The 26,222-nt window shown below is 46.5% G+C and overlaps 1 protein-coding gene across 2 annotated transcripts in view; it reads left to right on the forward strand.

Annotated features, from left to right (window-relative positions):
• LOC112221539 (plexin-A1-like) overlaps positions 1-26,222 on the forward strand; it is a 340,982-nt gene that overhangs the window by 71,203 nt on the left and 243,557 nt on the right. For both annotated transcript variants that reach the window (XM_042303888.1, XM_042303889.1), the window contains exon 3: positions 7,458-7,640. In XM_042303888.1, coding sequence (XP_042159822.1) covers positions 7,458-7,640 — 183 coding nt within the window. The remainder of the gene's footprint in view (positions 1-7,457; positions 7,641-26,222) is intronic.

Genomic DNA, 26,222 nt, shown 5'->3' on the forward strand with positions numbered 1-26,222 from the left:
GCAGTTAACCCACTGTTCCCCGGTAGGCCGTCATTGAAAATAAGAATTTGTTCTTAACTGACTTGCCTAGTTAAATAAATGTTACATTTATGAAGCACCATTGTAATTGCTGCAATGTCAGTTGTATTATATCTTCATGTCTTGGATTGTCTTTTATCAATGCACTTTCATAATAGTATGACTTTTTTCCTTGACTTGTTCAAATCCATCGTCTTGGCATTGCATTATTAAGAACATGCCTTCTACCAACTCTTTGAGTGAGTGGGATCGGTTTCCATTTAAAAGTCATTTTACCAACTCTGAGTGGGATCGTTTTCCATTTAAAAGTCATTCTACCAACTCTGAGTGGGATCGTTTTCCATTTAAAAGTCATTCTACCAACTCTCTGAGTGAGTGGGATCGTTTTCCATTTAAAAGTCATTCTACCAACTCTCTGAGTGAGTGGGATCGTTTTCCATTTAAAAGTCATTCTACCAACTCTCTGAGTGAGTGGGATCATTTTCCATTTAAAAGTCATTCTACCAACTCTCTGAGTGAGTGGGATCGTTTTCCATTTAAAAGTCATTCTACCAACTCTCTGAGTGAGTGGGATCGTTTTCCATTTAAAAGTCATTCTACCAACTCTCTAAGTGAGTGGGATCGTTTTCCATTTAAAAGTCATTCTACCAACTCTCTGAGTGAGTGGGATCGTTTTCCATTTAAAAGTCATTCTACCAACTCTGAGTGGGATCGGTTTCCATTTAAAAGTCATTCTACCAACTCTGAGTGGGATCGTTTTCCATTTAAAAGTCATTATACCAACTCTGAGTGGGATCGTTTTCCATTTAAAAGTCATTATACCAACTCTCTGAGTGAGTGGGATCGGTTTCCATTTAAAAGTTATTCTACCAACTCTGAGTGGGATCGTTTTCCATTTAAAAGTTATTCTACCAACTCTGAGTGGGATCATTTTCCAATTAAAAGTCATTCTACCAACTCTGAGTGGGATCGTTTTCCATATAAAAGTTATTCTACCAACTCTGAGTGGGATCATTTTCCATTTAAAAGTCATTATACCAACTCTGAGTGGGATCGTTTTCCATTTAAAAGTCATTCTACCAACTCTGAGTGGGATCGTTTTCCATTTAAAAGTCATTATACCAACTCTCTGAGTGAGTGGGATCGGTTTCCATTTAAAAGTCATTCTACCAACTCTGAGTGGGATCGTTTTCCATTTAAAAGTCATTATACCAACTCTCTGAGTGAGTGGGATCGGTTTCCATTTAAAAGTCATTATACCAACTCTGAGTGGGATCATTTTCCATTTAAAAGTCATTCTACCAACTCTGAGTGGGATCGGTTTCCATTTAAAAGTCATTCTACCAACTCTGAGTGGGATCATTTTCCATTTAAAAGTCATTATACCAACTCTGAGTGGGATCGGTTTCCATTTAAAAGTCATTCTACCAACTCTGAGTGGGATCGTTTTCCATTTAAAAGTCATTATACCAACTCTCTGAGTGAGTGGGATCGGTTTCCATTTAAAAGTCATTATACCAACTCTCTGAGTGAGTGGGATCGTTTTCCATTTAAAAGTCATTCTACCAACTCTCTGAGTGAGTGGGATCGGTTTCCATTTAAAAGTCATTCTACCAACTCTGAGTGGGATCGTTTTCCATTTAAAAGTCATTATACCAACTCTCTGAGTGAGTGGGATCGAGTTTCCATTTAAAAGTCATTCTACCAACTCTGAGTGGGATAATTTTCCATTTAAAAGTCATTCTACCAACTCTGAGTGGGATGGGTTTCCATTTAAAAGTCATTCTACCAACTCTGAGTGGGATCATTTTCCATTTAAAAGTCATTATACCAACTCTCTGAGTGAGTGGGATCATTTTCCATTTAAAAGTCATTATACCAACTCTCTGAGTGAGTGGGATCGGTTTCCATTTAAAAGTCATTCTACCAACTCTGAGTGGGATCCTTTTCCCATTATACCAACTCTCTGAGTGAGTGGGATCCTGGCCTTAAAAGTCATTCTACCAACTCTGATGGGATGTTTTCCATTTAAAAGTCATTATACCAATTCTGAGTGGGATTGTTTCCATTCAAAAGTCATTCTACCAACTCACTTTGGGATCATTTTCCATTTAAAAGTCATTGCCAACTCTTAATGGGATGCCACTTTAATCAATTTCCATTTAAAAGTCATTCTACCAACTCTGAGTGGGATCATTTTCCATTTAAAAGTCATTATACCAACTCTCTGCTCTTACTTTCAAACCCATGCTCTCTCTCTCCCTCTCGCTCTCTATCACCAAACAGACTACATTTTTCCATTCATCCATTTCCCATCCACAGGGGAGTGTAATTTGAGTGAGGGAAGGACAAAGCGAAAAAACAAACAAACAAACAGTAGAGGGAAGCAGAGTGAGAGTGGAGCCAGAGAGGCAGAGCTAGGGCAGTTCAGATTGCCATGCCTCATTGCCAGTTTGAACCTCTGGCTCTGGGTTGCTGCCACGCTGTTTCCGCTGATTGCGATCGGAGGATCGGCTGGTTGCTGTCCCGGATCCATCTCACTCCCAGTGCAGGGGGCCGATGGAGGTGGCAAGGGGAGGTCGTAGTCACCCATGGGGAACTCATGCCCTGCCAGATTCCTGCTCTCTCTCTCTAACTCTCTCTCTCTCTCTCTCTACTCAGGCCAGCCTTGACCTAGACATCCTGGCCTGGCAAGGCATGCCTCCATCACATCCATGAAGTTATTTAGCTGACATTGCTGAGATGGGCATTGTAATGGATCACTAGTCACTTTATACAATGCCACTCTTAATGATGCCACTTTAATAATGTTTACATATCTTACATTACTCATATCACATGTATATACTTAATTTTATACCATCTACTGCACCTTGCCTATGTCGCTCGACCATCGATCATCCATATATTATATTTAAATATTCTCATTCACCGCTTTAGATTCGTGTGTATTAGGTTGTTGTTGGGGAATTGTTAGATTACTTGTTAAATATTACTGCACTGTCGGAACTAGAAGCACAAGCATTTCACCACACTCGCATTAACATCTGCTAACCATGTGTATGTGACCAAAACAATTTGATTTGATTTTGATGTGAAGCTACTGAGTAGTAATCAGAATTTCCAGTTGTACATGACTTAGACACAGTAGGGATGTTGCAGCAGGCATCTGGAAGTGGTATGTATGTACCTTGCTGCTTGCTGATTACAGGAGTCTCAGATGGCAGGAGGGAGCTTTAACCTACTGGACGCTGCACCATATAGACCCATTTAATTCACACACTGTCTGGATGCAGCCTGTAATTATCTGGCCCCAGATGTCCTGTGTTTAACCCCCCCACTGCTCTATTTCCAGACCCAACTCCATGGTGGGGGGTCAGAGAAGGACATGGTCTCCTGCATTGTCCTTTCAGAAGACCTCTGCTGTACACGGCTGGGCCTGGCTGGGACTTGGCAGAGCTGGCACCCCTCGCTGGGTGAAATATGAGGGGCGTCAGCTGGCAGTAGTGTGGGGGACGCGGGGTTCGCCAGCGCTCTTGTCTCTACTAATGAGTCCCGTCTGGTGTCCAGGATGAGAAGGGGGGGGGGTAAATCAGGACTCAATGAAAGCCATTGTAATGCCCTTAACCTGGTACCATCTTTCCCATGTACTGGTCTGAACTACAGTATACTACTATAATAGTACTGGTCTGAACTACAGTATACTACTATAATAGTACTGGTCTGAACTACAGTATACTACTATAATAGTACTGGTCTGAACTACAGTATACTACTATAATAGTACTGGTCTGAACTACAGTATACTACTATAATAGTACTGGTCTGAACTACAGTATACTACTATAATAGTACTGGTCTGAACTACAGTATACTACTATAATAGTACTGGTCTGAACTACAGTATACTACTATAATAGTACTAGTCTGAACTACAGTATACTACTATAATAGTACTGGTCTGAACTACAGTATACTACTATAATAGTACTGGTCTGAACTACAGTATACTACTATAATAGTACTGGTCTGAACTACAGTATACTACTATAATAGTACTGGTCTGAACTACAGTATACTACTATAATAGTACTGGTCTGAACTACAGTATACTACTATAATAGTACTGGTCTGAACTACAGTATACTACTATAATAGTACTGGTCTGAACTACAGTATACTACTATAATAGTACTGGTCTGAACTACAGTATACTACTATAATAGTACTGGTCTGAACTACAGTATACTACTATAATAGTACTGGTCTGAACTACAGTATACTAATAAAAATGTACTGGCCTGAACTACAGTATACTACTATAATAGTACTGGTCTGAACTACAGTATACTACTATAATAGTACTGGTCTGAACTACAGTATACTACTATAATAGTACTGGTCTGAACTACAGTATATCTAAAATAATAGTACTGGTCTGAACCACAGTATATCTAAAATAATAGTACTAGTCTGAACTACAGTATACCTAATAGAATAGTACTGGTCTGAACTACAGTATACTACTATAATAGTACTGGTCTGAACTACAGTATACTACTATAATAGTACTGGTCTGAACTACAGTATACTACTATAATAGTACTGGTCTGAACTACAGTATACTACTATAATAGTACTGGTCTGAACTACAGTATACCTAATAGACTAGTACTGGTCTGAACTACAGTATACCTAATAGACTAGTACTGGTCTGAACTACAGTATACCTAATAGACTAGTACTGGTCTGAACTACAGTATACTACTATAATAGTACTGGTCTGAACTACAGTATACCTAATAGACTAGTACTGGTCTGAACTACAGTATACCTAATAGACTAGTACTGGTCTGAACTACAGTATACTACTATAATAGTACTGGTCTGAACTACAGTATACCTGATAGACTAGTACTGGTCTGAACTACAGTATACCTAATATACTAGTACTGGTCTGAACTACAGTATACATAATAGACTAGTACTGGTCTGAACTACAATATACCTAATAGACTAGTACTGGTCTGAACTACAGTATACATAATAGACTAGTACTGGTCTGAACTACAATATACCTGATAGACTAGTACTGGTCTGAACTACAATATAACCTAATAGACCAGTACTGGTCTGAACTACAGTATACTAATAGACTTCTCTCACAAGCTCAGTATAATTATTCTATCTGTACAACCCTCTTACATTCGTCCATCAGTGTCTACATTGTATTGTGTGGACATTAAGATGTGTTCCATCCACCAATGTGCATGCTGGGTACTTTGTGTCTTTAGACACAACATGACTGAAGAATTCACCCAGCGGCCTTCCTTCGTTCCATCCCCCATTCTGGTCACATCAGCTCATAACACATGCACATCTCCTTCCTTCCCAGAGAGCTTAGCGGCTGGCGGAGTGTGTGTGTTGCCTGTGATTGATTGTCTACTATGGAAGCGATATGTCTTCAAATAGACGAGCGGATCCTGGCACCAGTTAATTAGTGATGTGTGATGTGTTAGAGGTCACTAATCCTGGTTACATATGTCAGTGCGTATGAAAGATACCTCCTGGGACCTGTTACACACACGCTTATCACACAGTGACAGCCCACTGAGAACAGATGTCAGTTCAACATGTAGTTTGATTTACATTTGGTTGAGTGAAATCAAGACAAATGGCACCATGTCGTTGGATTTAGGTTCAAAGTTGGGTGAAAAATAGATCCCTTTACGCTGATCACTTTTTCCCGCGCTGATTTACGTAACGTCATAACGTCATAACGTTGTTGTTTTTTTAAACGACGTGGAAACGATGTTGATTCTACCACGTTTTGGTTGTGCAGTGGGAGTGTGTGTATGCTGCTGTTCTGTGTATGATGCTGTTATGTGTATGATGCTGTTATGTGTATGATGCTGTTATGTGTATGCTGCTGTTATGTGTATGATGCTGTTATGTGTATGATGCTGTTCTGTGTATGATGCTGTTATGTGTATGATGCTGTTATGTGTATGATGCTGTTATGTGTATGATGCTGTTATGTGTATGATGCTGTTATGTGTATGCTGCTGTTATGTGTATGATGCTGTTATGTATGATGCTGTTATGTATATGATGCTGTTATGTGTATGATGCTGTTATGTGTATGATGCTGTTATGTGTATGATGCTGTTATGTGTATGATGCTGTTATGTGTATGATGCTGTTATGTGTATGCTGCTGTTATGTGTATGATGCTGTTATGTGTATGATGCTGTTATGTGTATGATGCTGTTTATGTGTATGATGCTGTTATGTGTATGATGCTGTTTATGTGTATGATGCTGTTATGTGTATGATGCTGTTATGTGTATGCTGCTGTTATGTGTATGATGCTGTTATGTGTATGATGCTGTTATGTGTATGATGCTGTTATGTGTATGCTGCTGTTCTGTGTATGATGCTGTTATGTGTATGCTGCTGTTATGTGTATGATGCTGTTATGTGTATGATGCTGTTATGTGTATGATGCTGTTATGTGTATGATGCTGTTATGTGTATGATGCTGTTATGTGTATGATGCTGTTATGTGTATGATGCTGTTATGTGTATGATGCTGTTATGTGTATGATGCTGTTATGTGTATGATGCTGTTATGTGTATGATGCTGTTATGTGTATGATGCTGTTATGTGTATGATGCTGTTATGTGTATGATGCTGTTATGTGTATGATGCTGTTATGTGTATGCTGCTGTCTCTCTCTCAAATAGTTAAAGTACAAAAGGGAACATAAATAAACATAAATATAGGTTGTATTTACAATGGTGTTTGTGCTTCACTGGTTTCCCTTTTCTCGTGGCAACAGGTCACATATCTTGCTGCTGTGATGGAACACTGTGGTATTTCACCCAGGAGATATGGGAGTTTTTCAAAATTGGGTTTGTTTTCAAATTCTTTGTGGGTCTGTGTAATCTGAGGGAAATATGTGTCTCTAATATGGTCGTACATTTGGCAGGAGGTTAGGAAGTGCGGCTCAGTTTCCACCTCATTTTGTGGGCAGTGAGCACATAGCCTGTCTTCTCTTGAGAGCCAGGTCTGCCAACGGCGGCCTTTCTCAATAGCAAGGCTATGTTCACTGAGTCTGTACATAGTCAAGGCTTTCCTTAATTTTGGGTCAGTCACAGTGGTCTCTCTCTCTTCCTCTCTCTCTCAATTTCTATTTTTGAATTTAAGGGGCTTTATTGACATGGGAAACATTACATTGCCAAAGCAAGTGAAATAGATAATAAACAAAAGTGAAATAATCAATACAAATGAACAGTAAACATGACACTCACAAAAGTTCCAAAAGAATAAAGACATTTCAAATGTCATATTATGTCTATATACAGTGTTGTAATGATGTACAAGTACAAAAGGGAAAATAAATACACATACATATCTCTCTCTCTCTTCCTCACAGCCGCTTCAGATAGATGATAACTTCTGTGGGCAGGACTTCAACCAGCCCCTGGGAGGAACCAGCACCATCGAGGGTCTGCCTCTGTTCGTGGACAAGGACGATGGCATGACCTCGGTGGCGGCCTACGAATACCACGGCCACACCGTGGCCTTTACCGGCACACGCAGCGGACGCATTAAGAAGGTAGGATGATGGTAGATTCAGTGTGTGTGTGTGTGTGTGTGTGTGTGTGTGTGTGTATGTCGCTGTGTGTGTGTGTGTGTGTGTGTGTGTGTGCGTGCGTGTGTGTGTGTGTATGTCGTGTGTGTGTGCGTGTGTGTATGTCGCTGTGTGTGTGTGTGTGCGTGCGTGCGTGTGTGTGTGTGTATGTCGCTGTGTGTGTGTGTGTCAGCTTGTGTGTGTGTGTATGTGTGTGTGTGTGTGTGTGTGTGTGTGTGCTTGCGTGTGTGTGTGTGTGTGTGCGTGCGTGCGTGTGTGTGTGTGTGTATGTCGCTGTGTGTGTGTCAGTGTGTGTGTCTGAATGTTACTCACCTCTGGCTATGAGGATGAATCTAAAGGCTCTGTCTCATTGCTGACTCCTCTGTCCTGAGTGGGGGGTTGAGATGACTGGAGTAGCGGGTTTGCCCATCACCGGGGCTGTCGTGCTCTGAGCCATTGCTGTGCCTTCTCTGGTGCTGTTCACTGAGCTCTGGAGAACAGGGGAGAAAAGGGAACAGGGGAGGAAGGGGAGGAGAGGGGAAGAGCAGGGAAGAACAGGGGAGGAGAGGGGAGAGCAGGGAAGAACAGGGGAGGAGAGGGGAGAGCAGGGGAGCAGGGAAGAACAGGGGAGGAGAGGGGAGAGCAGGGGAGAAAAAGGGAACAGGGGAGGAAAGCAGGGTTAGGTGGGACGGCTCTCAGATGGTTTCAGACTGTTAACACTGACTACAGTCTAAGAAGGGCCTTGGGTTTGGGTTAGAGCTTTAGTCAGAATCTCTATTGACAGCTGAGGGTGAGTAGATTGTACAGTATCTTTGTTGAATGTATGCAATTATTTGTAGGTCATTTTATGTGGCGGATAATAGAGAAACATGGAATCAACAACATATTCATACACACCAGAATGCACACCTGCATACACACTGATTTATACTGAACCATTATTCAGGCACTCATGCACGCTGGTCTAGGTGCAGGACACACACATGTGCACACACTGAGTCTCTCCTGTTTTGCCAAGTCGGCTGAAACCCAGTCCCATAGTCCTTGGTTCTGACCCCTGAGGTAGCGATAGGTTGCTGGTGGTTTGGAGCGGTGCTGTTGGTGTCCGTCTGCAGGCAGGATGCTGGAGGGGGATGTGGAGGCTGGGGCTGGGATGGATCAGCATATCTCAGAAGGAAGATATCCCTCCCATGATCGGAATCCCATTTCCCCTCTTCCACCGACTCTTCCTGTGTGGAGGCCGAGCGCTGGGCGGTGGGGCGCAGGCTGCTGGTGTCCTCACACATAGATCGATGCAGGGCTGTAGATATAGGGGCAGAGACGGCTGGCTGGAGCTGGCTGGAGCTGGGGAAGCAACGTCATCACCACAGAGCACAACCAGGCCCTCCTGTAGTCTCTCGTTCTCCCCCATGACCCCTCTCCTGCTCTTCAGGAGACCCTCTCATCACAGTCTCACCGCTTACCACCGTGCCATCACAAACCGCCTCTCCTCTCTGTCCATGTCCGTGTATAAATGGCAGTCCTAATTCCATGCGGCGGCATCATTGTCATTTTCTCCTGATTTGGTTTTGTTTGTTGATCTGTTTGTTTGGCTGGTGAGTGCAGTGTTGACGGTGGATTGACGGTCAGGGACATCTGAGGCGGGCAGGAGTAGAGCAGTGCTTCTGTCTGGAGACTGGAGAGAGGAGAGTGTGTGGAGGGCCCCCCGATCGTTGCTAGCAGTTTTGTTTTATTGCTATATTTATTGTGAGTTAAACTGTGCACCGTGCCCTAATGAAATGGAAAGCAGCAGTCTATGGCTGTAATTCGCCCTGTGCCTCCGTTGATGTGGCTGCAAGGCCCTTATTGATTCATCTATATGAATATATAATCACAGGCGTAAATCTTAGCAGGCGCGGAGGCAGCGGCCGGGTGGACTTGTTCAAATGCAGCTAGTCTAGTTGTTGGGAGGGGGGGTGGGGGGGGGCACACGCCAGATGATGTGTGTGTGCCTGGGTAAAGCCTCCACACACAAGCTCTGTTGGCACCCATGCTGGAGTGTTTGCATATGCATGTGTGTGTCTATCTGAATGTTTGTGGGGGATGTAGAATGTGCTCATACTGTGTTGCTAGTGTTGTGATCTCTCTCTGTAGTATCAGCCAGAAGAGCTGGGATCACTGGGTCACTGTCTGCCATTTAATAGGATTCCTCATCTTCAGAACAGCTGCAGCTGCTTCAAACACACACAGGAGAGGAACACCCACATCTCCAAAAAACCTGGAAAGGTCTCTCAGACGACTTCTATTTCCAACCTGAGGCCTCACAGCTCCTGCTAAGTAGCCTCTCTCAGACGACATCTATTTCCAACCTGAGGCCTCACAGCTCCTGCTAAGTAGCCTCTCTCAGACGACTTCTATTTCCAACCTGAGGCCTCACAGCTCCTGCTAAGTAGCCTCTCTCAGACGACTTCTATTTCCAACCTGAGGCCTCACAGCTCCTGCTAAGTAGCCTCTCTCAGACGACTTCTATTTCCAACCTGAGGCCTCACAGCTCCTGCTAAGTAGCCTCTCTCAGACGACTTCTATTTCCAACCTGAGGCCTCACAGCTCCTGCTAAGTAGCCTCTCTCAGACGACTTCTATTTCCAACCTGAGGCCTCACAGCTCCTGCTAAGTAGCCTCTCTCAGACGACTTCTATTTCCAACCTGAGGCCTCACAGCTCCTGCTAAGTAGCCTCTCTCAGACGACTTCTATTCACAGCTCCTGCTAAGTAGCCTCTCTCAGACGACTTCTATTTCCAACCTGAGGCCTCACAGCTCCTGCTAAGTAGCCTCTCTCAGACGACTTCTATTTCCAACCTGAGGCCTCACAGCTCCTGCTAAGTAGCCTCTCTCAGACGACTTCTATTTCCAACCTGAGGCCTCACAGCTCCTGCTAAGTAGCCTCTCTCAGACGACTTCTATTTCCAACCTGAGGCCTCACAGCTCCTGCTAAGTAGCCTCTCTCAGACGACTTCTATTTCCAACCTGAGGCCTCACAGCTCCTGCTAAGTAGCCTCTCTCAGACGACTTCTATTTCCAACCTGAGGCCTCACAGCTCCTGCTAAGTAGCCTCTCTCAGACGACTTCTATTTCCAACCTGAGGCCTCACAGCTCCTGCTAAGTAGCCTCTCTCAGACGACTTCTATTTCCAACCTGAGGCCTCACAGCTCCTGCTAAGTAGCCTCTCTCAGACGACTTCTATTTCCAACCTGAGGCCTCACAGCTCCTGCTAAGTAGCCTCTCTCAGACGACTTCTATTTCCAACCTGAGGCCTCACAGCTCCTGCTAAGTAGCCTCTCTCAGACGACTTCTATTTCCAACCTGAGGCCTCACAGCTCCTGCTAAGTAGCCTCTCTCAGACGACTTCTATTTCCAACCTGAGGCCTCACAGCTCCTGCTAAGTAGCCTCTCTCAGACGACTTCTATTTCCAACCTCAGGCCTCACAGCTCCTGCTAAGTAGCCTCTCTCAGACGACTTCTATTTCCAATCTCAGGCCTCACAGCTCCTGCTAAGTAGCCTCTCTCAGACGACTTCAACCTGAGAAGCACCCCTCAGGCCTCACAGCTCCTCCTCTCTCAGACGACTTCTATTCCCAACCTGAGAAGCACCCCTCAGGCCTCACAGCTCCTCCTCTCTCAGACGACTTCTATTCCCAACCTGAGAAGCACCCCTCAGGCCTCACAGCTCCTCCTCTCTCAGACGACTTCTATTTCCAACCTGAGAAGCACCCCTCAGGCCTCACAGCTCCTCCTCTCTCAGACGACTTCTATTCCCAACCTGAGAAGCACCCCTCAGGCCTCACAGCTCCTCCTCTCTCAGCCCTTTGAACCATTCCCAACCTGAGAAGCACCCCTCAGGCCTCACAGCTCCTCCTCTCTCAGCCCTTTGAACCATTCCCAACCTGAGAAGCACCCCTCAGGCCTCACAGCTCCGCCTCTCTCAGCCCTTTGAACCATTCCCAACCTGAGAAGCACCCCTCAGGCCTCACAGCTCCTCCTCTCTCAGCCCTTTGAACCATTCCCAACCTGAGAAGCACCCCTCAGGCCTCACAGCTCCGCCTCTCTCAGCCCTTTGAACCATTCCCAACCTGAGAAGCACCCCTCAGGCCTCACAGCTCCTCCTCTCTCAGCCCTTTGAACCATTCCCAACCTGAGAAGCACCCCTCAGGCCTCACAGCTCCTCCTCTCTCAGCCCTTTGAACCATTCCCAACCTGAGAAGCACCCCTCAGGCCTCACAGCTCCTCCTCTCTCAGCCCTTTGAACCATTCCCAACCTGAGAAGCACCCCTCAGGCCTCACAGCTCCTCCTCTCTCAGCCCTTTGAACCATTCCCAACCTGAGAAGCACCCCTCAGGCCTCACAGCTCCTCCTCTCTCAGCCCTTTGAACCATTCCCAACCTGAGAAGCACCCCTCAGGCCTCACAGCTCCTCCTCTCTCAGCCCTTTGAACCATTCCCAACCTGAGAAGCACCCCTCAGGCCTCACAGCTCCTCCTCTCTCAGCCCTTTGAACCATTCCCAACCTGAGAAGCACCCCTCAGGCCTCACAGCTCCTCCTCTCTCAGCCCTTTGAACCATTCCCAACCTGAGAAGCACCCCTCAGGCCTCACAGCTCCTCCTCTCTCCGCCCTTTGAACCATTCGCAACCTGAGAAGCACCCCTCAGGCCTCACAGCTCCTCCTCTCTCAGCCCTTTGAACCATTCCCACCGCCAAAAACAAAAGAGCGAGAGGGAAATAAAAAAGAAATAACATTTTCTCTGAGAGGGAGATCTAAGGGATGCGTGGGATGATTCCATATGTGTTGTTGACCTGCTGGGCCTCTGAAACCTCCCTCCTACCCAAGTCAGTACCGAACGGATGGGCCAATCTGCATAGGGCGCTGGCCTTGTTACCGTGCCCGACGGGCTGAGGGGCGTGTGGCTAAGCCTGATTTGATTTGATTAAGCCCTGTTCATTCTCAGTGGCACAGCTAATCTTGAGGCAGTGAGACATGCAGAGACTTCCAATTAACAAGTCATAAATTATGGAGCAAGGCTCAGTCTCTGCCTTCTCTCTCCTTCTCTGGACTGGTTATAAGCACGACCCAGTGAACACTACTTCCCCTCCTCCACAGGTACCTGGCTTGGGTCAGGATAGAGAGATAGAGGGATGAATGGAGGGATAGCCACAGCAAGGTTAGCCAGGGACCGTCCTACGTGGGCAGACAGGACACAGGCTCCCCAGTGACCAGACCTTTATTGACGTAGCGCTGATGCTAATGTCATGTCTGCATCTGGGGCTTTACTGTCGTTGGGAAGGCAGACTAATGAAGACACATGATATCTAAGGTAATTGACCATGTAAATCCTAATTAACGCTATCGCATTTGGAAACGGGGATGATGTAGTCGGCGTATTGGCTCCAGTGATGACTGTACGACAGCGTGTGTAAATGTCAGCTGGGAGACTAATGGTTGAGGAGCGTTCACTCTGGCCAGACGTTGTCTCAATGTTCATCTGGTGTATCGGGGAGGATATCACTTGCACATGATGGAGAGGAGAGGAGTTGTGATGATAGAGCTAGGAGAAGAGATTGATTCTCTCTTCTCTCCCTGATTCCCAATAGGATGAGCACCAGTGTGTAGCTACTGGGCTAGTTTGACTGGCTGGCTCACTGTATGAGAGGCTGTTCAAGAGGGTATTATATCAGCTGCCTATGATATTACCACCGAGGGGTGAAAGTGGCTGGAGAATTCAAATCTGTAGCATTCTCTCCCTCTACTCCCTCCTCTCCCCCCTCCCTCGTTCTCTGTAGCTCGTCACCTTGAACTCCTCCTCTGTGGTGGGCTTGTTGCCCACGGCTACTGTCCTCTAGAGAATTCCCTGTTGGAATAGCATGTCTCTCTGTATCTCTCTCTGTGTGTGTGTGTGTGTGTGTGTGTGTGTGTGTGTGTGTGTGTGTGTGTGTGTATGTGTGTGTGTGTGTGTGTGTGTGTAGGAATGTGAAGCATGGGCCTACTGTCCCTCTCTCTCCCCTACTCTTCTTCCACCACCACCACTGCTCTACATAACTCTATATATAGTCCTGTCTATATCTACTCAACAAGGGAAGAGTAGAATGGTCATGCATTCATAACGTGCTTGCAGAGTGAACTGAATCAGAAGACTACAAGTGTTTGCACTCTGGGAGGGGGGGGGCACGGTGGTGTGGTAGGGGTTCTGGATGCTGTACAGCTACAGTACTCTGTGAGGTTGGGGTATTACTTGATATACAGTGCATTCGGAAAGTATTCAGACCCCTTCACTTTTTCCACATTTTGTTACGTTACAGCCTTATTCTAAAATGGATTCAATTAAATAAAAAAAGTCATGAATCTACACACAATACCCCATAATGGCAAAATTAAAACAGTTTTTTTTAGAAATGTATTAAAAAAATAAATACAAAAAAACAAATTTACGTAAGTATTCAGACTCTTTGCTATGAGACTTTCCATTGATCATCCTTGAGATGTTTCTACAACTTGATTGTTTATACATGGTTACACGTGGTCTGCGGTTGTGAGGCCGGTTGGACTTACTGCCAAATTCTCTAAAACTATTTTTGGTGGCGGCTTATGGTAGAGAACATTAATTTCTCTGGCGACAGCTCTGGTGGACATTCTTGCAGTCAGCATGCCACTTGCACACTCCCTGAAAACTTGAGACATCTGTGGCATTGGGTTGTCTGACAAAACTGCACATTTTAGAGTGGCCTTTTATTGTCCCCAGCACAAGGTGCACCTGTGTAATTATCACGCTGTTTAATCAGCTTCTTGATTTTCCACACCTGTCAGGTGGATGGATTATCTTGGCAAAGTAGAAATTCTCACTAACAGGGATGTAAACAAATTTGCGCACATCTGAGAGAAATATGTATTTTGTGTGTATGGAACATTTCTGGGAAATTTTATTTCAGCTCATGAGACATGAGACCAACACTTTACATGTTGAGTTTATATTTTTGTTCAGTGTATTACTTAAGTGTCCTTGAGAAGGTCTGGGTAAATCTTCAGAGATTCTGGGTGTGATTGCAGAGCTAGATGGTGAAATGAGTTAGCCGTACTGGAAAATGACATTTTCATAAGCAAGATGGCCGCTGATGGTTGAGATGCTGGAAGAACATTTTCACCAAACAATTTCTCTGGACTCCATACTGCAGTGATGTACAATGTCAGGTGCCGTTGGCCAACATCAAGTTGTCTGTTGTACACACTGGCTAATCCCTGGCATGGCGGTACATGTTGGTGTGTGTGCCAGAATGCCAGTGTACGGGACAGTCTGTGCCCTACCCCTGACCGTGTTGTTGCAGCTGTGGCCTCTTTATGTGAGGGCAGTGCCCACCTGATGCCATGCACAGCTGCTGCTTCAGGAAGGGTTAACTTTACCCCCCTGACGTCACCCTCCAAACTACAGACAACTGTGTGTGTGAGTGTGAGTGTGAGTGAGTGTGTGTGTGTGTGTGTGTGTGTGTGTGTGTGTGTGTCCGGTTCCAGAGGACGAGAAGACAGCAGCTGCAGCTAAAGCCCCCATCAACTGTTCCCCTCATCTGCCCCATCTGTCTATTCTTCACAGCACTGTCTGTCTGCCCCACCTGTCTATTCTTCACAGAAGCCCTGTCTGTCTGCCCCATTTGTCTATTCTTCACAGAAGCTCTGTCTGTCTGCTCCATCTGTCTATTCTTCACAGTAGCCCTGTCTGTCTGCCTCATCAGTCTATTCTTCACAGAAGCTCTGTCTGTCTGCCTGTCTGTCTAGTCTTCGCAGAAGCTCTGTCTGCCCCATGTGTCTATTCTTCACAGAAGCTCTGTCTGCCCCATCTGTCAATTCTTCACAGAAGCCCTGTCTGTCTGCCCCATCAGTCTATTCTTTACAGAAGCTCTGTCTGTCTGCCCCATCTGTCTATTCTTCACAGAAGCCCTGTCTGTCTGCCCAATCTGTCTATTCTTCACAGAAGCCCTGTCTGTCTGCCCCATCTGTCTATTCTTCACAGAAGCCCTGTCTGTCTGCCCATCCATTCTTGAAGCTCTGTTTGTCTGCCTCTTCTATTCTTCACAGAAGCCCTGTCTGTCTGCCCCATCTGTCTATTCTTCACAGAAGCTCTGTTTGTCTGCCCATCTGTCTATTCTTCACAGAAGCTCTGTTTGTCTGCCTGTCTGTCTATTCTTCACAGAAGCCCTGTCTGTCTGCCCCATCTGTCTATTCTTCACAGAAGCTCTGTTTGTCTGCCCCATTTGACTTTCCTTCACAGAAGCTCTGTCTGTCTGACCCATCTGTCTATTCTTCACAGAAGCTCTGTTTGTCTGCCTGTCTGTCTATTCTTCACAGAAGCCCTGTTTGTCTGCCCATCTGTCTATTCTTCACAGAAGCTCTGTTTGTCTGCCTGTCTGTCTATTCTTCACAGAAGCCCTGTCTGTCTGCCCCATCTGTCTATTCTTCACAGAAGCCCTGTCTGTCTGCCCCATCTGTCTATTCTTCACAGAAGCTCTGTTTGTCTGCCCCATTTGACTTTCCTTCACAGAAGCTCTGTCTGTCTGACCCATCTGTCTATTCTTCACAGAAGCTCTGTCTGTCTGACTGTCTGTCTGCTTAGTCAGTGGACACAGCAGACATTTGTTACAGTGCAGCTCAGTGTTTAGTCAGCCACAGCTTGGTGAGGATCAAAAACTCACATGCGTGTACAGCTCGTTGACATTGTAACACACATGTTTTAGCTAGCATGCTGTTACGAGAGTCGGTTCAGCCGACAGTAGCATGATACATGTGTCAGACAGCGACACTGTTATATCCTAATGGGCCCCATTGTTGTCCTGTTAGTCATTAGGCTGCCTGTGTCTAACAGCATTCAGTCTGCACTCAGGAGAGGAGAGCATCCCTCCCATGTTATTAACCTCAGACAGGTCTATGGTTCCAGACAGAAGTCCTGCACGTGGTTCAGTGACTTCTGTAGTTGAGTTTGAAATGGCATCATCTTCATTTCTTATTTAGCCCTGAGGTTTCCATCACCAAGAGAGACATAGACATGTGGGTATTCTAGGAGGATTGAACACACAGATACTAGTGCCAGAGCAGAGCAGACTACAGCCCATTGGTGATAGAGACAAGCCTGTAGATTCTCCTCTCCACTCCACGGCTGTGTGATTATCAAGTAGGCATCGCATGCCTGGAGAAGTTTCTGCAATCAGAACACTGGGGCCCTTGAAAACATACACACACACACACACACACACACACACACACACACACACACACACACACACACACACACACACACACACACACACACACACTAAAACACTGTGAGCATGCGTTCGAGTTGTTTCCAACCTCCCCCAGCTCTGGTCCATCAGTCTATTTGAATGTCAGTCCATAAGTCAGTGTGTCTGTCTGTCTGTCGGGGTTTTTCCACAGTGCTAGGTATCAGGTGGAGCTAGAGGTTGTGAGGTTGTGCAGTTCACACAGCTCCCTTCAACTCCACACTCAACAGCTCTGGCCTTTGATCTGCTCTGCCTGCCTGGCTGCCTGACTGCCTGGCTGCCTGCCTGACTGACTGCCTAGCTGACTGGTGTGAGATGTGACTGCCTCTCTATTGGATGAAATGAGAGAGAGTGTGGTGCTCTGTCCTGCTCTGCTCTGCTGTGCTCTGTCCTGTTCTGCTCTGCTGTGCTCTGTTCTGCTCTGCTGTGCTCTGTTCTGTTCTGTTCTGCTCTGCTTTGCTCTGCTGTGCTCTGTCCTGTTCTGCTCTGCTGTGCTCTGTCCTGCTCTGTTCTGCTCTGCTGTGCTCTGTTCTGTTCTGCTCTGCTTTGCTCTGCTGTGCTCTGTTCTGCTCTGCTTTGCTCTGCTGTGCTCTGTCCTGCTCTGCTCTGCTGTGCTCTGTTCTGCTCTGCTCTGCTGTGCTCTGTTCTGTTCTGCTCTGCTGTGCTCTGTTCTGCTCTGCTGTGCTCTGTTCTGTTCTGCTCTGCTCTGCTGTGCTCTGTTCTGCTCTGCTCTGCTCTGCTGTGCTCTGTTCTGTTCTGCTCTGCTGTGCTCTGTTCTGCTCTGCTCTGCTGTGCTCTGTTCTGCTCTGCTGTGCTCTGTTCTGCTCTGCTGTGCTCTGTTCTGCTCTGCTCTGCTGTGCTCTGTTCTGCTCTGCTCTGCTGTGCTCTGTTCTGCTTTGCTCTGCTGTGCTCTGTTCTGCTCTGTTCTGCTCTGCTGTGCTCTGTTTTGCTCTGCTTTGCTGTGCCCCGCTGTGCTCTGTTCTGTTCTGTTCTGTTTTGCTGTGCTCTATTCTGCTCTGCTGTGCTCTATTATGTGCTCTGCTCTGTGCTCTGCTCTGTTCTGTGCTCTGTTCTGTCCCGTTCTGTGCTCTGCTCTGTGCTCTGCTCTGCTCTGCTCTTAGCTCTGTTCTCTACTCTGTTCTGTGCTCTGCTCTGTGCTCTGTTCTCTGCTCTGCTCTGTTCTGTGCTCTGCTCTGTTCTGTGCTCTGCTCTGTCTGTGCTCTGCTGCTTTGCTCTGTTCTCTGCTCTGTTCTGTGCTCTGCTCTGTGCTCTGTTCTCTGCTCTGCTCTGTTCTGTGCTCTGCTCTGTGCTCTGTTCTCCGCTCTGCTCTGTTCTGTTCTCTGCTCTGTTCTGTGCTCTGCTCTGTTCTGTTCTCTGCTCTGCTCTGTTCTGTGCTCTGCTCTGTTCTGTGCTCTGCTCTGTTCTGTGCTCTGCTCTGTTCTGTGCTCTGCTCTGTGCTCTGCTCTGTTCTGTGCTCTGCTCTGTTCTGTGCTCTGCTCTGTGCTCTGCTCTGTGCTCTGCTCTGCTCTGTTCTGTGCTCTGCTCTGTGCTCTGCTCTGCTCTGTGCTCTGCTCTGTGCTCTGCTCTGTTCTGTGTTCTGCTCTGCTCTGTGCTCTGCTCTGTGCTCTGCTCTGTTCTGTGCTCTGCTCTGCTCTGTTCTGTGCTCTGCTCTGTTCTGTGCTCCGCTCTGTTCTGTGCTCTGCTCTGCTCTGTGCTCTGTTCTCTGCTCTGCTCTGTTCTGTGCTCTGCTCTGTTCTGTGCTCTGCTCTGCTCTGTGCTCTGTTCTGTGCTCTGCTCTGCTCTGTTCTGTGCTCTGCTCTGTTCTGTTCTGTGCTCTGTTCTGTGCTCTGCTCTGTGCTCTGTTCTCTGCTCTCCTCTGTTCTGTTCTGTGCTCTGCTCTGCTCTGTGCTCTGCTCTGCTCTTAGCTCTGTTCTCTGCTCTGTTCTGTTCTGTGCTCTGCTCTGTTCTGTGCTCTGCTCTGCTTTGCTCTGTGCTCTGCTCTGTTCTGCTCTGTTCTCTGTGCTCTGTTCTGCTCTGTTCTCTGTGCTCTGTTCTCTGCTCTGCTCTGTTCTGTGCTCTGCTCTGTTCTGTGCTCTGCTCTGCTCTGTTCTGTGCTCTGCTCTGTTCTGTTCTGTGCTCTGCTCTGTTCTGTGCTCTGCTCTGCTCTGTTCTGTGCTCTGCTCTGTTCTCTGTGCTCTGTTCTGCTCTGCTCTGTTCTGTTCTGTGCTCTGCTCTGTTCTCTGTGCTCTGCTCTGCTCTGTTCTGTGCTCTGCTCTGTTCTCTGTGCTCTGCTCTGTGCTCTGCTCTGTTCTGTGCTCTGCTCTGCTCTGCTCTGTTCTGTGCTCTGCTCTGCTCTGTTCTGTGCTCTGCTCTGTTCTGTTCTGTGCTCTGCTCTGTTCTCTGTGCTCTGTTCTGCTCTGCTCTGTGCTCTGCTCTGTTCTGTGCTCTGCTCTGTTCGCTGTGCTCTGTTCTGCTCTGCTCTGTTCTGTGCTCTGCTCTGTTCTCTGTGCTCTGATCTGCTCTGTGCTCTGTTCTGTTCTGTGCTCTGCTCTGTTCTGTGCTCTGCTCTGTGCTCTGCTCTGTTCTGTGCTGTTCTCTGTTCTCTGTGCTCTGCTCTGCTCTGTGCTCTGCTCTGTGCTCTGCTCTGTTCTGTGCTCTGCTCTGCTCTGTTCTGTGCTCTGCTCTGCTCTGCTCTGCTCTGTTCTGTGCTGTTCTCTGTGCTCTGCTCTGTGCTCTGCTCTGTTCTGTGCTCTGCTCTGTGCTCTGTTCTGTTCTGTTCTGTGCTCTGCTCTGTTCTCTGTGCTCTGCTCTGCTCTGTGCTCTGCTCTGTTCTCTGTGCTCTGCTCTGTGCTCTGCTCTGTGCTCTGCTCTGTGCTCTGCTCTGTTCTGTTCTGTGCTCTGCTCTGTGCTCTGTTCTGCTCTGCTCTGTGCTCTGCTCTGCTCTGTTCTGTGCTCTGCTCTGTGCTCTGTTCTGCTCTGCTCTGTGCTCTGTGCTCTGCTCTGCTCTGTTCTGTGCTCTGCTCTGTTCTGTTCTGTGCTCTGCTCTGCTCTGTGCTCTGCTCTGCTCTGTGCTCTGCTCTGTTCTGTTCTGTGCTCTGCTCTTTGCTCTGTTCTGCTCTGTGCTCTGCTCTGTTCTGTTCTGCTCTGCTCTGTGCTCTGCTCTGTGCTCTGCTCTGCTTTGCTCTGTTCTGCTCTGTGCTCTGCTCTGTTCTATTCTGTGCTCTGCTCTGTGCTCTGTTCTGTGCTCTGCTCTGTTCTGTTCTCTGCTCTGCTCTGTTCTGTGCTCTGCTCTGTTCTGTGCTCTGCTCTGTTCTGTGCTCTGCTCTGTTCTGTGCTCTGCTCTGTGCTCTGCTCTGTTCTGTGCTCTGCTCTGTTCTGTGCTCTGCTCTGTGCTCTGCTCTGTGCTCTGCTCTGCTCTGTTCTGTGCTCTGCTCTGTGCTCTGCTCTGCTCTGTGCTCTGCTCTGTGCTCTGCTCTGTTCTGTGTTCTGCTCTGCTCTGTGCTCTGCTCTGTGCTCTGCTCTGTTCTGTGCTCTGCTCTGCTCTGTTCTGTGCTCTGCTCTGTTCTGTGCTCTGCTCTGTTCTGTGCTCTGCTCTGCTCTGTGCTCTGTGCTCTGCTCTGCTCTGTTCTGTGCTCTGCTCTGTTCTGTGCTCTGCTCTGCTCTGTGCTCTGTTCTGTGCTCTGCTCTGCTCTGTTCTGTGCTCTGCTCTGTTCTGTTCTGTGCTCTGTTCTGTGCTCTGCTCTGTGCTCTGTTCTCTGCTCTCCTCTGTTCTGTTCTGTGCTCTGCTCTGCTCTGTGCTCTGCTCTGCTCTTAGCTCTGTTCTCTGCTCTGTTCTGTTCTGTGCTCTGCTCTGTTCTGTGCTCTGCTCTGCTTTGCTCTGTGCTCTGCTCTGTTCTGCTCTGTTCTCTGTGCTCTGTTCTGCTCTGTTCTCTGTGCTCTGTTCTCTGCTCTGCTCTGTTCTGTGCTCTGCTCTGTTCTGTGCTCTGCTCTGCTCTGTTCTGTGCTCTGCTCTGTTCTGTTCTGTGCTCTGCTCTGTTCTGTGCTCTGCTCTGCTCTGTTCTGTGCTCTGCTCTGTTCTCTGTGCTCTGTTCTGCTCTGCTCTGTTCTGTTCTGTGCTCTGCTCTGTTCTCTGTGCTCTGCTCTGCTCTGTTCTGTGCTCTGCTCTGTTCTCTGTGCTCTGCTCTGTGCTCTGCTCTGTTCTGTGCTCTGCTCTGCTCTGTTCTGTGCTCTGCTCTGTTCTGTTCTGTGCTCTGCTCTGTTCTCTGTGCTCTGTTCTGCTCTGCTCTGTGCTCTGCTCTGTTCTGTGCTCTGCTCTGTTCTCTGTGCTCTGTTCTGCTCTGCTCTGTTCTGTGCTCTGCTCTGTTCTCTGTGCTCTGATCTGCTCTGTGCTCTGCTCTGTTCTGTTCTGTGCTCTGCTCTGTTCTGTTCTGTGCTCTGCTCTGTGCTCTGCTCTGCTCTGTTCTGTGCTGCTCTGTTCTCTGTGCTCTGCTCTGCTCTGTGCTCTGCTCTGTGCTCTGCTCTGTTCTGTGCTCTGCTCTGCTCTGTTCTGTGCTCTGCTCTGTGCTCTGCTCTGTTCTGTGCTGTTCTCTGTGCTCTGCTCTGCTCTGTGCTCTGCTCTGTTCTGTGCTCTGCTCTGTGCTCTGTTCTGTTCTGTTCTGCTCTGCTCTGTTCTCTGTGCTCTGCTCTGCTCTGTGCTCTGCTCTGTTCTCTGTGCTCTGCTCTGTGCTCTGCTCTGTGCTCTGCTCTGTGCTCTGCTCTGTTCTGTTCTGTGCTCTGCTCTGTGCTCTGTTCTGCTCTGTGCTCTGCTCTGTTCTGTGCTCTGCTCTGTGCTCTGTTCTGCTCTGCTCTGTGCTCTGTGCTCTGCTCTGCTCTGTTCTGTGCTCTGCTCTGTTCTGTTCTGTGCTCTGCTCTGCTCTGTGCTCTGCTCTGCTCTGTGCTCTGCTCTGTTCTGTTCTGTGCTCTGCTCTGCTTTGCTCTGTTCTGCTCTGTGCTCTGCTCTGTTCTGTTCTGTGCTCTGCTCTGTGCTCTGCTCTGTGCTCTGCTCTGTTCTGTTCTGTGCTCTGCTCTGTGCTCTGCTCTGTTCTATTCTGTGCTCTGCTCTGTGCTCTGTTCTGCTCTGCTCTGTGCTCTGCTCTGTTCTGTTCTGTGCTCTGCTCTGCTTTGCTCTGCTCTGCTCTGCTCTGTTCTGTGCTCTGCTCTGTGCTCTGCTCTGTGCTCTGCTCTGTGCTCTGCTCTGCTCTGTTCTGCTCTGTGCTCTGCTCTGTGCTCTGCTCTGTGCTCTGCTCTGCTCTGCTCTGTTCTGCTCTGTGCTCTGCTCTGCTCTGTTCTGCTCTTTGTGTTAAAACACATCCATAAACGGTAACCTTTGATGGCTGAGGCTTTTTTTTCAGCTTTCAAAGTTTTTCCACAGCACTGGAGGAAGGAGGGCTGATTTAGCATTCCTCTTCAACAAAGAGAGAGAGCGAGGGAGAGGAAGAAGGAAGGGGGGAGAGAAGGAGAGAAACTGGGAGAAGAGAACAAACGTAAAGATAATAACCAGAGGTAGTGTAATTCTCCCATCTGTTGGCCCTGCATGTGCCAAGAATCTCTATTGTTCATGAGCTACGGAAGGCATTAGATTACTGAGCCTGATATCACAGTGCCACTCTCAGCCTCTCCATGGCTAAAAGAACAAGCTTTGTCAGCTCCCCTCTCTCTTCCCCCTCCCCACCAAACAAGGCTTTACTCCCCAGGCTTTTGGTTCCTTTGTGGGGGGGAACAATGCGTTACAGCGGAGAAGCAAGCGACTGATGCCGTGAGTGTAATCTCCCTGTGGTGTGTTCTGTGTGGAGAGGAGGGGAGCGAGTCAGAGCAGGGCTATGCTGGGGACTGAGGCGGACGGCAGGGCTATGCTGTGGCCTCTCCTCTGCTTAATTGAAGCGTAAAGAGACTTGGCAGACTTCCTGACAAAGCCCAGTCATGTAGGGGGTAGGGGGTTGTTGGAGGGATTGTAGAGTACTGTATAGAGCCCCCTCCCTCTCCTCTCTGCTCCTTCCCTCTGGCCCACCCTTAGCTCGCATGGTAGGCCACAGTCCTAACACGACGGTGGGGGTGGTTCTGTTCTGTGTGGGCCCCACAATGGGGAGTTTATGGGTTGTGGTTTGATTTGGTTGGAGAGAAAAGGGGGAGTTGAGACTGAGCCACCCCACCTCACCCTCTCTCTCTGTGGAGTATGCAGGGCTGAGTCTGGCCATGCAGGGCTGAGTCTGGCCATGCAGGGCTGAGTCTGGCCATGCAGAGCTGAGTCTGGCCATGCAGGGCTGAGTCTGGCCATGCAGGGCTGAGTCTGGCCATGCAGGGCTGAGTCTGGCCAGATTATAAACTTGACTTGATTCTCCACAGATTCCCCCCACTCAAAGAAGAGTCTTCAACTATCCTGCACTTTTTTGAGCTCTCCTGCTGTTCTGTTGAGGATTTAGAGCAATCAACATGTGGTTCGTTCGTTTGGAACACAACCCTGCATCCCCGCCATCACACAATTACTGTTGTTGTTTACGCAATCCAAAAACGGCCCATTATAAATCGTAATCTGGGTCAGGTGGGCATCATTTGAAAGCTTGTTCTATTGCCATCATGACTAGCTAGGTTATAAAATAGAATCTTACAGTTCGGCTTTCACAAGGCCATTCAGAGAAACAGATTGTAATTTTGGTGCGAATAGAAAGGAGTCAGGTGAGTGTGTGTCAGGTGTGTGTGTCAGGTGTGTGTGTCGTGGTGAATTTCCTTCACAATAAACAAACATATGCTCATTCTGTTCAGAACATCCCAAGGTTTGAAACATGTCGTCTTATAACTGTACGTCAAACATAGTGATCATAAACGTTGGCACTGTATATGACTTGAGTGTTATGATATGGAAATGTGAAGTGCATATTTGGACTGTGTTTGGCTTGCTTGTATAATATCAAAGTGATATTTATTATATTTTTCAACGTCTCATCTTTCAAAATACATCGAATCATCTTAATTTACAGCGTTTCCCTCACTCAGACAAAAGATTTGCAAAAGTTGCCCAATTACTGGGAGGGATGGGCTCATAACGTCTGTTAGTCAAAACCCATACAGAGCTGTGTAGCGCAGTCAGAGCTCTGACGTCATGTATAGCATGTTACTGTAAAGCCACTAGGCTTGGATATTTCCCAGGTACTTTACAAATGTTCCACCCAGAGAATAAATCCCTTTTCTCCTGGGTAACCCGGTATTTCCCAACAAAACCAGAGGTGTCACAACTAAAGCATTATAAAACACATAAATATGTCTGGATTTGATTAGAGCTTTGATCAGCATGAAAACTCTAGTCTGATGGTACCTGAGCCTGATGCTACCTGAGCCTGATGCTACCTGAGCCTGATGCTACTTGAGCCTGATTCTACCTGAGCCTGATGCTACCTGAGCCTGATGCTACCTGAGCCTGATGAGCCCGACATTAAAGACATTTAATGAACCCTACATTAAAGACATTTAATGAGACCTACATTAAAGACATTTAATGAGCCCTACATTAAAGACATTTAATGAGACCTACATTAAAGACATTTAATGAGACCTACATTAAAGACATTTTATGAGCCCTACATTAAAGACATTTAATGAGCCCTACATTAAAGACATTTTATGAGCCCTACATTAAAGACATTTAATGAGACCTACATTAAAGACATTTTATGAGCCCTACATTAAAGACATTTAATGAGACCTACATTAAAGACATTTAATGAGCCCTACATTAAAGACATTTAATGAGACCTACATTAAAGACATTTAATGAGCCCTACATTAAAGACATTTAATGAGACCTACATTAAAGACATTTTATGAGACCTACATTAAAGACATTTAATGAGCCCTACATTAAAGACATTTAATGAGACCTACATTAAAGACATTTTATGAGACCTACATTAAAGACATTTAATGAGCCCTACATTAAAGACATGTAATGAGACCTACATTAAAGACATGTAATGAGACCTACATTCAAGACATTTTATGAGCCCTACATTAAAGACATTTAATGAGCCCTACATTAAAGACATTTAATGAGACCTACATTAAAGACATTTAATGAGCCCTACATTAAAGACATTTAATGAGCCCTACATTAAAGACATTTAATGAGACCTACATTAAAGACATTTAATGAGCCCTATATTGAAGACATTTAATGAGACCTACATTAAAGACATTTAATGAGACCTACAACCCTTAACCCATGTAGCTAGCTATATGCTCTCTTGGGTAAATAAATTAAACAAGCTCCAGTAAGCTAATATTTTTGAGTGTGGACTGTATTACTGTATTGTATTATACTGTATTATATGGACTGGAATTACACACCTCCTTTAAACCATGAAGCTGGGAGAGAACATGTGATTCTGGTGATTCTGGTGCAGCACATGCGGTATACAAAGTTACAATATTTGAATGTTTAAATATAATAGAGCCTCTTCACATAATTATTAGGCTGACACATATATACCTTTCACAATATTTCCCCTGATGTTATTAGCCTACCTCCTCTTTCTCTCTCTATTGTTGCTTCATTCCTTCCTCCTTTCATCAGTTAAATGAAATACGTTTTGTTGTCCTTATCTCATCATTCTGACATCCTTGAATAACATAGGACTAGAATGAGATGCAGAAGGCCTTCACTTCTGTTTCTGAAGATTGAATGGTTATGGGTGACGGCCTGAATGGAAATCTGCTATATCTTACCACCATCGCTCGGTCTCTCTTCATTCAATCTCCCTGTAAAGTTCAGTTGGCTGCTGTATTTAACATTCAGCGAACAAGAACTCACATCGCTCTTCGAATACTCTTTTAGTATAACACATGTATGGGCTTGGGACTCATCTTGTTAGGAGAGAGGCCAGTGGAGAGCAGATGTGTATTGAGAAAGAGACGTCTTATAAGTAAGAAGCTTATGTATAAAACATCATTCATTAGCTAAATATAAGGCTAATACTGCATTGAATGTACAACCTGAAAGAGGAAGGCTAGGACATCTATATATATATATATATATATATACATCTTGAATAGTATTATCTATTTGGGATGCAATTTGAATGGAACTGATGGAGAGAAAGAAGCATCATAACAGAGTGTTCGCATATGCGCCGATTTAAAGCAACGATGTTCGGTGAGCGGCTGTTTTAAAGCTCTGCAGCTGCAAAATAAAAATCTTTACAATTAACACATAAGGTGACCCCAGAACGCCAGATGGAGATGTGTA

Source organism: Oncorhynchus tshawytscha, linkage group LG22 (genome assembly GCF_018296145.1).
Source record: "Oncorhynchus tshawytscha isolate Ot180627B linkage group LG22, Otsh_v2.0, whole genome shotgun sequence".
In the NCBI taxonomy this organism is placed as follows: Eukaryota; Metazoa; Chordata; class Actinopteri; order Salmoniformes; family Salmonidae; genus Oncorhynchus; species Oncorhynchus tshawytscha.